At 47.3% G+C, this 12,016-nt stretch overlaps 1 protein-coding gene across 2 annotated transcripts; it reads right to left on the bottom strand.

Annotated features, from left to right (window-relative positions):
* Positions 1 to 7,858: 7,858 nt before the first annotated feature.
* On the bottom strand, positions 7,859 to 11,751 carry LRATD2 (LRAT domain containing 2). 2 transcript variants are annotated; one of them, XM_032316072.1, is made up of 2 exons: positions 11,646 to 11,751; positions 7,859 to 11,111 (listed from the first exon to the last, which is right to left on the bottom strand). In XM_032316072.1, the coding sequence occupies exon 2, from the start codon at positions 11,013 to 11,015 to the stop codon at positions 10,074 to 10,076; it is 942 nt and encodes a 313-aa protein (XP_032171963.1). In that variant the 5' UTR covers positions 11,016 to 11,111; positions 11,646 to 11,751; the 3' UTR covers positions 7,859 to 10,073. The 2 variants fall into 2 exon arrangements, with proteins under 2 accessions (XP_032171963.1, XP_032171964.1); XM_032316073.1 differs by having other exon boundaries at positions 11,632 to 11,709.
* Between the last annotated feature and the right edge of the window lie 265 nt (positions 11,752 to 12,016).

Consider the following 12,016-nt stretch of genomic DNA (forward strand, 5'->3'; position numbering starts at 1 on the left):
ATTGGATATAGTTGAAATGATCATCAATAAAAAACGCATAAATAAGAAACAGAAGCTTTTTTCTATGAAATACTAAACAGCTGTTTGAAAAGAATGTTCTAGACACTTTCTGTAATAATATGAAAAAGGTTTGGGTTTATTAATGAGTTAAAAAAGGAGTGTCACAGTATTATGGGTCACATAATTAAAAAACATGGGGAAAAATACATGCAGCTAACCACATCTGAATGTTCATAGAAAAAATTCTAGAAAGAACACACGGCACACGTAGTATTGATAGCCCTTGGTTACAGGTCAAAGAAGGCAATGGAAAATGTCCTTTCTTTTACTTTATATACGTTGGTATTTGAACTTCTTTTCAGCACATATTATTTTTGAGCTGTAAGAAAGAAGTAATAAAATTATATTAATAAAAAATATTCATAGGCCTGAAAGGGCAGGCAGAGAGAGACACTAACCAGGAGGGAATAAAATAGTTACACCTTTAAGATGATACGTTGATATCAATGCCTGGGCTTCACTTCCCAGGTCATCAGGTTGGGGAGAAAACTAAAGATTCAGATGAAATGATGCACCTGGCTTGTGTGTGTGTGTGTGTGTGTGTGTGTGTGCGCGCGCGCGCATATATTTATGATTTTTCCCCAAACACCCGGAGCCAGAAATACTAACCATTTTCACCATTACAAAACCAAATGTCACATCATCTCTGGCCATCTTGACTCTAGTTCCGTTGCTTTAGCTTAACCTGCTCCAATCTGCCGTTCACCCGTGAGATTTTGGTGAGTCGTGAACACAGGGTAAAAAAGGGAAAAGGGAAAATGGCTCGTCATGGCAAGCGATCCCTGAGCATGTAACTTCCTGCCAGGACTACTTCTGAGTGATTTATGTGTTATCGCCAACTCCAAAACCCTGCATGGTGGGTGACACATCACTCCCACTTTACAAATGAATACACGACAGCCTCGCAAGCCAGGCGAGGGCATCTGGCCCAGTGGCACAGAATGGGAGCTGCGGGGCTGACAACCCAGGCCCGACTCCCATGCCAGGCAATGCTTTCCACGGTGCTCCTCGGCTCCCGCAAACACACAGGCAGCAGCCTCGATCCCAACTGTATTGGAGCTGCTTGGCTATGCCTGAAGTCAGCTGGATGATGGTGCTAAAGAGAACAGAACACTTTTAATGCAGTCAAATTATCCTTTCAGAGTTTTCGATAATGTGCCCTCGTTGGCTGAGATCTGTACCAGCACTACGAAAAAGAGAAAAAGGAATTACTAGGCAATTTATAGTAGTTGTTCTCACGTCCCTCCTCCCCCTCCCCTGCCACATATAGAGACAGATGTGTGTTTTGCTCCCAAAATAAAGGGTTGATGATGGGGTGCCTGGGTGGCTCAGTGGGTTAAGCCGCTGCCTTCGGCTCAGGTCATGATCTCAGGGTCCTGGGATCGAGTCCCGCGTCGGGCTCTCTGCTCAGCAGGGAGCCTGCTTCCTCCTCCCTCTCTCTCTCTCTCTCTCTGCCTGCTTCTCCAACTACTTGTGATTTCTCTCTGTCACATAAATAAATAAAATCTTTAAAAAAAAAAAAAAAAGGGTTGATGAGTTGGAAGCAGGATTATGTTCGCATCTTTCTCTGATAACACCTCCTCCTACCTGCTTAACTTTGCCTGGGAAGGCTAGTCCAGACCCTTCCCCATTCCCACATACAACCCTCAGCGGTGTTACCATGATGCCTGGAGCCTGCCAGTTCTCCATCAGCACATTTTCATCACAGTCTTGCACCTACTGTGTGCCTGTCTGTCTTGCTCAGCAGAATGTGGGTGGGCCCCTGGAGCACACGACCACCAGGATTCCTCTTTCTAGCCCAGCGAGTAGCACGTTGCCTGTTCGGCGTCAATACATACTTAAAGAATGAACGAACACAATTCTAGCCAGACACATGGTTCGGAATGGCAAAGAAAACAGAAAGGCCCTGCAGAGACGTGCCTCTCAAGTTTTGAGAAGAACAGCTGAAAGCAGTCCAGTTCCTCACTTGGGAGAGAAAGACAGGAAGGCATGTGTCTTGTGTACTACCATGGTGAATACATTTTTCAAAAGGATAGAAGGCCCAACAAAAGTATGAAACCTATTGTCACTGTGGTTGATGATGATGTGTCAGTGTTGGTTCAGCCCTCGTAACAACGTGCCACAGTGACAGGCACGCTGACCCTGGGGGAGGCTGTGTGGCTGGGAGAGGGGGAATGTGGGAACTCTGTGCTTTCCACTCAATTTTGCTGTGAACTTAAAACTGCTCTAAAAAATAAAGTCTATTACTTTTTATTTTGTAAAAAAAAGTACTAAAATAAATGTCAGCACCAAGAACTGCCACCGTTTGATGCTTTATGACTTTATGAACAACCTTGCTCTTACTGAAATATATAAAGAAATAGACCCCATTAGAATAAAGTAGAATAAATCATGCATATCCATTGAGATACAAGAGAATTCTCTCCATGGCCTTTACTGTATTGGCCAACAGTTCAGGTGGGTAGCAAGGAGAAATGTACCCTAATGTGCCCCCTCCCCCAAAAAAAAGAAAAGAAAGAAAATCAGTGTTCAGAAAACAAAATTAAACAATTAAAAACAGAACAACAACAAAATACTTTTTCCAGAGGAAATACCATTTCCAAAGGAGATACAGATTAATTTACCCTTATCGTCACCTTTTTCCTCATTCATGGCCCAGATTTGGTTTCTAATATTAAAGATGGTGACAAAATTTGCCAGTTCAAAATATTCTTTTGTGTGAATAGTCCTTACTTTTTTAAAAAAAAATTTTACTATGTTACATTAATCATCATACAGTACATCATTAGTTCTTGATGCAGTGTTCCATGATTCCTTATTTGCATATAACACTCAGTGCTCCATGCAATCCGTGCCTTCCTTGATACCCATCACCGGGTTCACCCATCCTGCCACCCTCCTCCCCTGTGAACCCCCAGTTTGATTTCCAGAGTCCATAGTCTCTCATTCTTTTGTGTGTATAGTCCTAACACTTCACAATAAAAGCACTCCCTGAAATTCAGTCATCTTATTACTTTTTTACATTTACATATTAATTTCTCTACATATTAAGGCTGTAGCCAAAGAATAAGTAGCCATTAGTATTAATTGGTTATAATTAAGTATAGCAACTAGCAACTTCTAGAACCATCTCAAAAGATAAAGTTGCACTTGGCATCTTGTCACGGACTCCTACTAGAGTTGGGTAGTCCACACACAGAAATGTAGATTCAGGGTCCTAGTTGGTAAAGGGACTTGCTCAAGATCATATATCATATTTGTAGCCACACATTTGTGACAGAGCCAATATGGCCCCCATGCCACACCTAAGAGGTCCGTGATGCACTTGGTGTACATACTCTCAGTGAATAGCCCTATGAACTAGAGAGTCCCAGTAGCCCCAATTTTTAGGTAAGCCATGGTGGCTTAAAGAAGTTACAATCTTGTCCAATGTCACACAGCAGGTCAGGGGCTGGAGCGAGACCTTAGGTAGGCCCCTGTGACCTGAACTCGGCCTGGAGGGGGAATGAGAGTCAAGAAAGCGCAGACAGAAGAGGGATAGTTGGAGTAGGGATTGTTGCAATGCTCAGCCGTGGAAAGGTGGAGGTTAATAAGGGGATGGTCAGCATTCAGCCCAGGGCTTATTACTGTCACTCATAATAGGGAGTTGCTTTTCCTCTTTCGGCCCTTCTTGCCTCAAGCGTTACTGCCTTTGCAGTTGCTGCAACAAGAGGGAAAATCTACCCCCTTCTCAGATAATGCTGCGGCCAGAAGTTGGAGCAGAGTAAGGTTCTCTGTATTCTCCTTGGGTTTGGAGGAGGGACAGCCAGAGCGTGAGAGAGGCCAGATGACCTCCTCATGGAGGAATCCCAGCCTGGGGCTTTGGAGACCAGCATTCCCATTCCAGGCCCGAGGCTGTGCCTAATTAGCTGCATGCCCAGAGACAAATGGCTTCATTTCTCTGAATCTGTATCCTCAACTCTAAAATGAAGCTATCAGCAATTGTGCAGAAAGGCCATTGTGATGATTAACATTTAACAGGGGGGACGAGGTGATCTCATCAGTGTTAATATTATCTATCACTTCTAATTCCCCTTGGATCTATGGCACCTAGTACCTTACAAGTTCTTAGGATATATTTGTTGAATAAAATGCACAAACAAGTTAAAGGGATCATCTACTAAAGATCAAAGCCCAAGAAACATTTCAAACCCTCTACAACTTAAATATTAACTAGACTTATCTCTATCTTACCAGTTTCTGGTAGCTAAGAAGTACTCCAGAACTAAAAGGAAGACCTCTCTCTCTCAGAGAGAAACTTCATTTTGAGTAAGGCTTTTGAATACCTATAATATCCTAGATTTTCTCTCGTCAGTCATAAGAGCTATTGATCCGGGCTCTAAGTGCATCGTTTCATTTTGTGCTCACAACAACCATTTGAAGTAGGTATTATTTTAGTCTGATTATATCATTATATACATTATATATTATTTTGCAAGTACAACTGAAATTCAGAGTTCAGTGAATTTGACTTATGTCATAAATCACACTGTACAGAAGATAAAATAAAGCTTGCAAGGAAGTGTTTAACTTCTACCAAGGTTAGCAGCTTAAGAGTAAGTGGCACCCAGAGAAGAGAAACCCAGCGGGTCTAACTGTCCAGACTTACCACTATTCAGTCTTTATGCCTGGGTCAGACTCTCTACTTCCAGTTTAGCCTAACCACTGAGAATCCTCAGTTATGAGGTTACTCAATGACCACACTATCAAGGTCATCAAACCTTAAAAGCTAAGTGCATTGTTGTGTAAGTTCCCCCCCCAAAAGTAGCAAAGCTCATCTTTTGAGTCACTGATGGCCACCTTGACAAAGCACCAAAGTCTATATTCTAGCAGCGGCCTGTGTTGGCCAATTGAACAAAATAATGCCTTCTGCCATCATGACTCCAGGACCACAGCACGAGGCTGCCAGAGCTGGGCTGTTTTCCCTCTATTTCCATCCAGCCTGACCTGTGCCACTTCTGTCAATCACCATCAGGTCAAGGCCTGAATTCACACCCTACTTCATAAACTGGTTGGCAATGGAGTTCTGGGAGAGGGCAGGACAAGGTCACTCACCTGCTCCCCTGTTCCATCCTAACACCAGTGCTGTGTTTGCTTGTAATCTCTGTATGTTCCAGTGCCTGGGCTAGAGTTCAGCGTCCTCGGACTCTTCATAAATACTTAGTAGTATCTTGTGATTCCAAGTGCACACCAATCATTCTTCCATCTACTCTGCAGATACAATGGCTATATTTGTTCAGTAAGCAGGTCCCCCAGTTAATTCAGTAAAAGGAAATAAGAGCCCTTCTGCATGTATTCTGGGTCTGTTCATTTTGGAAGTCCTTTTAAATGCTTCTGAACATGTCATTTTCTTACATTAGCTCGGTCCACTTAGAAAGAACTGGAACAGGAGCCTACACCAAGATCACCCAAGAATAAATGCACATTCTGTATAAGTCTCCCCTCCCTTTACTTTTTGTGCAAGGACAGCCATGATAAATTAAGGACTCCCATTCTAGGGATAAATGGCCTTCCTGTTGCTGAGTGTTTGGGAAAACACCTTCGGCATTCCCGGTTTTTCCTACCGAAGTCTGTAAGAGCCTGTTGACAAAGCCTGGGCTTTTGACCCTCATACGACTAGGGCAGTGGCTTCAGGAGCTGGCCAGAGGAGTGCTGGTGGCCTCCCACACTAGTCCCAGATGCCACATCTGCTCCTCTACCCACTGCTGGCACCTGCCTCCCTTGCTATGCCAACAGTGCCATGTGGTCACGTTGTCCGCTTTCTGTAATTCAATTACCCAGTGAGTGCATTCTCTTTGTCTGAAACTGAAATCACCCAAGATGCAAGATCTTAATACCAAAATGTCCCAGCGTAGACTCCCAACATGGGAGTGTGGTGATCAGCAATGTTTGCATTGCTTCTGAAAATCAATGTGTACCGAAAATTTATGTTTATGAGACATTTTTCACGAACACTGAGAGCCTAGGAGCAACGGGTGATTAATTCTCAGAGCAAATGCAGGGAGGGCTTTGTCACTGTATGAATTCTTCAAAACGTTTACTGAGCAATGTAAAGATGAGATGACCCACTAATATTATCAGAAATTGTTGAACCACACATGGCAGAAAGAGGTATACAAGTGGGAAAAAATATAAATTCAGTTAACACCAAGAGATGGTTTATTGGAAACCCTTAGAGCATTAAAAGACTTGACAGATTTTATTTTAGTAAGACAGTGACGAGGAACTGGTTCAAAAGATGTCATCAATCTTTTATTTAACTAAACACTGCCCTTCATTTTGAAGGAAATGATACAATTTCAAATCAGAACCTCCTTCTCAAGAAGTGGTATGAGAACGTAACATTGATTTAACATACATTCTTCAACAAAAATACAGTTTACACAATTCACTAGAAAATAAAATATACATAGAATTTACCATGTTAGTCAATGTAATTCTCCATGGGTCACAAAAATTACAGCTAAGAACAAAACATAGTGAACATCTGAATGAACCAGTCAAGTTTATAGTTACCATGATTTAAAAAAAAAAAAAATTCACAAATGTAACTTCCCAAACAAAACCATTTGAAGACCGTGATTATAGATTTTATTCTAATTTATTTTTTAAAAAATGGTTAGACAATCACATTAATATCAAGAGTCTTCGACACAGTGGATTCCATTTTGTTAAGAAAGAAAAAAATAGAAAACGGTTAGTCATTAATTTTCTTCACTCTCCGTAGCATATGTCGTATAAAATTAAAGTTTTGCTTTCAAAAATATGTTTCCACGTGGTTGTCGTGTTGTCTAGTGCTGCTCTTAGGGCCAGAAGCACCAAAGACACGAGAAGGTTAACCACTGAAGTGTTATTTTTCATAAAAACTAAAAATTTCCTTAAAGGTCTGGTGTCAAGTTTTCTTCTATAGGCATTTTAGTGCTAAAGTCATTTTAAATTACATGTGGAATAAAAGCTACAAAAAGTACGAGTTCTTTCGATACAAAAAGTTGTGTAGCTGATGTTGCGGGCTCCTTTGACATACATAAGCAGTCTCAATAAAATATTTGCTCAAGTAAGAAAATAGAATTTGTTTCATTACATTTAGTAGGTGTTCCAGTCCGGGGTCTTGCTTATCCCTGCCACAGCTTCCGAAGAACGTTAGAATCAATTTTTCTTTCAGAGAACATACATAATTCACAGTACAAAATAGTTCTAAAGTCTTATTCCCAAGGAGAAACAAAAATTATTAAATATATATATATATATATATTTTTTTAAAGTGCCAGATGTAGCCGTAGCCTGGACATTGAAAACTCACTTATCCGCAACACTGCCACCTTGAGGAAAGAGCTGCACTGACGGCTTCCCCTTGTTGGGCTGTTGATTCACGTTAGAGCCTCAGAGAACCCTAAGACAACTTCCAATGGAATCATTCTTCGTATTAAATACTTCACAACTCCGGTAGCCAGTAAAAATACTTGCATGAATTGGGAAAGCAGTCTCTGCAGTGGGTGGACTTCCTCTTCTAGTTCATTTTCAGAAACCTCTTCTCTAGAGGCAGAATACTACTACTGGTGTGGATTAAGAGTTCTTCCTTCAAGTGGAGACTTCCCACAAGGAGCAGTTCCTTTGTAACAAGACAGTCACTGGGGTACCTCCGTGTGACCAAGGACATTCACTTTTTAACTGAGGGCAAAGGAGGCCACCAGAGATAGTGGGGCGGAGAGCTAAGCTGGCTAGCCAGCCCAGAACTGCTGGACCGTCATCCCCTCTCGGGGTCTGCATACTGGTCTTTCAACTACCATGTTAAGCAAACAAAACAAAACAAAATAAAACCCAAATCTGTTGGATATCTGAGGCTCTCCCCAATGTCTTTTACCTTGATTGGCTTTTCCATGAACAAGAGAATATAAACATGAAGCTGAGAGCTTACTACACATGAAAACTACATCTATATTTCCCACAGGTGACAGACATCTCTCTCCAAAGTCCCAGACTAGGGCTGAGTGTGGTTCATCTTTAGCAAAGAGACAGGACCTGCTTGGTGATCCTTGTGAGAACAGGGAACATAGCTAATGCCCCTAAAATTAAATTATTTCATACTGAGGTGCTACGACGGTCTAGGCTTTTAAAAATTATGGCATCAACTTCCAAGTTTGAAAAAAGTATACAAGGAAATCCTTCAAGTCTTGTTGCAGGAGTCAGAAATCCCCACGGAGAAGGCCCAAGGATGTCCACAGCAATATAGGACAACTCAAATAGGATTCCATTCCAACTTTAAGAATTCCTTCAAAAAAGGACTTGCTCAGTGTCATCTAAAATGACTCCCCAAAGAAAGGAAAACTTCACGAAACTTTTGGGACGGAATTAGCAATGTCAATCTGAGGCAAAGCAGCACTGTGAAATCAAGGACACACATCAACCAAGTGCTCGCCTAAAGACAAGAGATGGGCTGTAAAAATTTCTAGAAGCCCCACAGTACAGGAAACAAGATCAGTGGCAGACCCAAAGAGTACAGGCCAGCCTGCTGCGACAGATCTCACAACCACCAACCTGTGCCTCAGGACTGTCACCAGACTCGGTGCTGACTCTACCAGGTGGCATTTAATTTGTGATGGCTGTTACCCCTCTTAATTGCAAAATCACTCTGAAGGCGGGGGCTGGGGTGTTCTCCAAGAAACAAAGAGACTGCTGCAGTGTAACAAGACTTAGCGTCTTGATTTAAATTGCATGAGGTGTGGCTAGCAAAACAAACACCTTATCACTGAATAGACCTCAAGCCTAAGATTTTATCACCCGCAGAAAAAAAAGTGAGTGAGGGGGATGGGACCGGAACCCAGAGGAGGCCAAAAAAAAAAAAAAAAAAAGAAAATCACAGGCCCTATAGTTTACAAAAGGTTACCTTCACTGTTCAGGAAGGGGGTTAGGTGATGGGTGAGAAATTAACTAATTTCTGCCAGGGCAATTCCATCTGGCTGCTTCTGTAGTTAATACTTTATGGGGTGGCAGGAGCCAACCCCGTGTGACCTGCGGATGAACACAGCCCAGCAGGTTTAATTAGATCAGAGACACAAAGGGCCATTCCCTCTTTTCATAACAACGGGGATCCAAGCGCCTACACCAAAGCAGGCCAGAAACAAAGGCGGCAAAACAGAAGGATAATTGAATCCTTCCCCTAGCTGGCCCGTGACAATGATTTACTTGGAACCTGGGAAGGGGTGGCTCGAACAGGAGGGAGCAGGAGACTCCGCCAGAAGCCAGCTCCAGAAGATGAATTACCTGGGGGTGGGGGGCGAGGGGGAGGTAGCAAAGTCTTTGTTTTGTTGCCCAAGTTGACCCAACTATTTATTACACCTCACAGGGGGCTGCTGGGTTGTGGTCTGCTGCTCCCAGACCCGGGCCTGGTCTCTCCAGTCTTACACCCCAGCAACCCCCCACAGTAAATCACCCGGGCCTCCCACATCCCACACACAGCCCTGGCGGGGTGGAGGTAGCAGATCTGCGGCTGCCGGTGCTTGGCAGGGCGCAGCCACAAACCCTCCCAGGCCTCAGTACAGGGCCCCCTCCAAGGCCAGGGGAGGAGAGGAAGCAGGGAGGAGGCAACGGCGGGCACTGGTACTCTGAACTTTCCTCCACCCCCGAGGGCCTAGGAAGGGTCGATTTTGGACCCAGGTACAGCAAAAATTAAGTGTCAGGCCAGTCCACCATTTGGCCCACGTCAGAAAGGAAGACAGATCCAGAGGACAGGGAAGAAGTGACCCCCCCCCCCCACCGGCCCCAGTGCTCCTACCTGCTCCCTCTTATTCCTCTGTCCGGGGTAACAAGCTCAAGCCACAGCTGGCTGCACATTTCGCCAACTCTCCTTTTTTCCAAATGGCCCAGGAGCCCAGATGGGGCCTGGAAGGTACTGAAGGAGGGAGTGAGAGGAGTCAAGGGGGAGCGGCGGCTGGTCCCAAAGGCTCCCTCTCAAGACTCCGCACTCAGCTCGCCTCTCAGTGCACCGCCGCCTCCCGGGCCTCAACCTCCCGTCCCGGCGCCGGGGGGCGCCCCGGAGGCGGCGTAGTCCGCGCCGCGTCGCTGTCGCCCTCGTCAGGCTCGGCCGGATGCAGGTGCGTGGCGAGCTCTTGCAGCACCGCCGCGCGCCCGATCTGGTCGTTGCGCCGCTTCTCCATGATCAGGTCCTCCAGGCTCTGGAACTCGAGCGTGTGGCTGCGCTGGGCCGAGAGCTGGATCTGCAGCCGGTAGGGCTGCTTGCCGATGCGCAGCTCGCCGCCGATCTTGAACTCGCGCTTGCCGTAGCGGCACCAGGCGGCGAAGCTCTCCGAGTTGCGCCAGCTCAGCTCGCGCTCCTTGGCGCCCACGTGTGCCAGAGCGTTGCGCACCACCGCGCCGGGGCTCAGCGGCTTGTAGCGGTACAGGTCGTTCACCACGCGGCCGCGCCGGCCCTGGCTCGCGTCCGTCAGGAAGCTGTTGCTCACCTCCAGCCGGTGCAAGTGCACCACCTGGAAGTTGCCCACGTAGACAGCCCAGTGCGGGTACTGTGCCTGCGACACGAACTCCACCAGGTCGCCAGGCCTGCACTTGTTGAGCAGGTTCTCGGGCGTGTAGGTGCTCAGCGCCGCGGAGCCCGGCGCGAAGCTCTTCTGGTAGATGCACTCGTCGCGGTAGAACACGGAACACTCCACCTCGTGCAGTCGCGGGTCGTAGGGCTGCGGCGGCGGCAGTGGTGGCCCGTCCCCGCCGTCGGGCAAGCCGTCGCCGCCGCCGCCATCCGGCCCCTGGGGCGGCGGCTGCGGCTCCACGTCCTCGTCGTCGTTGGAGAAGATGTAGGAGACCCCGATGCGGGGCCCATCGTCCCGGTCCACGCCGGTGGGGTCGGCCGTGGGAACTTCCTTATAACTTAGGTGGGTCAGTTTCTCCACCTGGTTACCCATCACGCAGCAGATACACGTTCACACAGCCGAGAGGCGAGAAAGCGAAACCACCACTAGGGTCATTGGCACGGGTCCCCGGACAGGGGCGGAGACCACCTGTTGGGAGAGGAAAGCAAGGAAGCCATGTAGGAGCCCCTCCATGAAAAGGATTTCATAAAAGAAGGAAGGGCTGGGAGCCGAACACCTGGAGCCATTTTACAGGGAAGCTCGGATATGGGGAGCCTATCCTCATTTCTCCACCTCTAGGGTCACGGTCACAGGAGGCAGGGCAACCCTAGCTCTACCCCGCCCCCAGCACTACACCTCGCCCGGGCAAACGCCCATTGCATCAGCAGCTCCTACCGCTTCCGCCGGCGCCCTACCTGCTAAGCCCAGGCAGGAGGGGGAAAGAAAAGAAACTTTACTCCAATCCCCCTTTTCTTAACCTTCCTTTCACCCCAGGGTCCGAACAGCCCCCGAGACGGCTCCCAAGCCTCCATCCTCGGGGAAACCGGCGGAGATCTCGCAGCTCGGCCGGTGCAGGTGAGCCGCCCTACCTGGCTCACCTGCGGCGCTTTCTCCTTCCTTCTCGCCCGCCCCTCCCCCGCACGCTCGCCCGCCCTTTGGTTCGGGTTACCTGCGAAAACTCACCCGCAGAGAGGTGGCGGCCTTGGGGAATTGGCTCCCTCCCCCCAGCCGCACCTTGAGACTTCTACGGTGAGTTTGCAGGTGTGGGATCCGCAATCCCTCCTCTCCGGGCGCCGGTGGCAGCAAGGCTGGGCAGGGGTGAGAGAAGCATGTCTTGCCCCCGCGGGTACGTAGCGCTCCAAGACTTGAAGGTGGGGAGCAATGCCTGTTTACACCGCACCCCTTCCTCCTGCTGGGGCTGCTGCTCCCCCTCAACCTGCTCTCGGGGGAGGTGGGGCTCGAGAAGGCGGAGAAGGAAGCAGCCTTGCTGCCCGGCGGCGGCAGCTCCCACTCGGACCCGGCGAGCAACAAGCGCGGGAGCGGGAGGGACGGGA

Source organism: Mustela erminea, chromosome 16 (genome assembly GCF_009829155.1).
Source record: "Mustela erminea isolate mMusErm1 chromosome 16, mMusErm1.Pri, whole genome shotgun sequence".
NCBI lineage: Eukaryota > Metazoa > Chordata > Mammalia > Carnivora > Mustelidae > Mustela > Mustela erminea.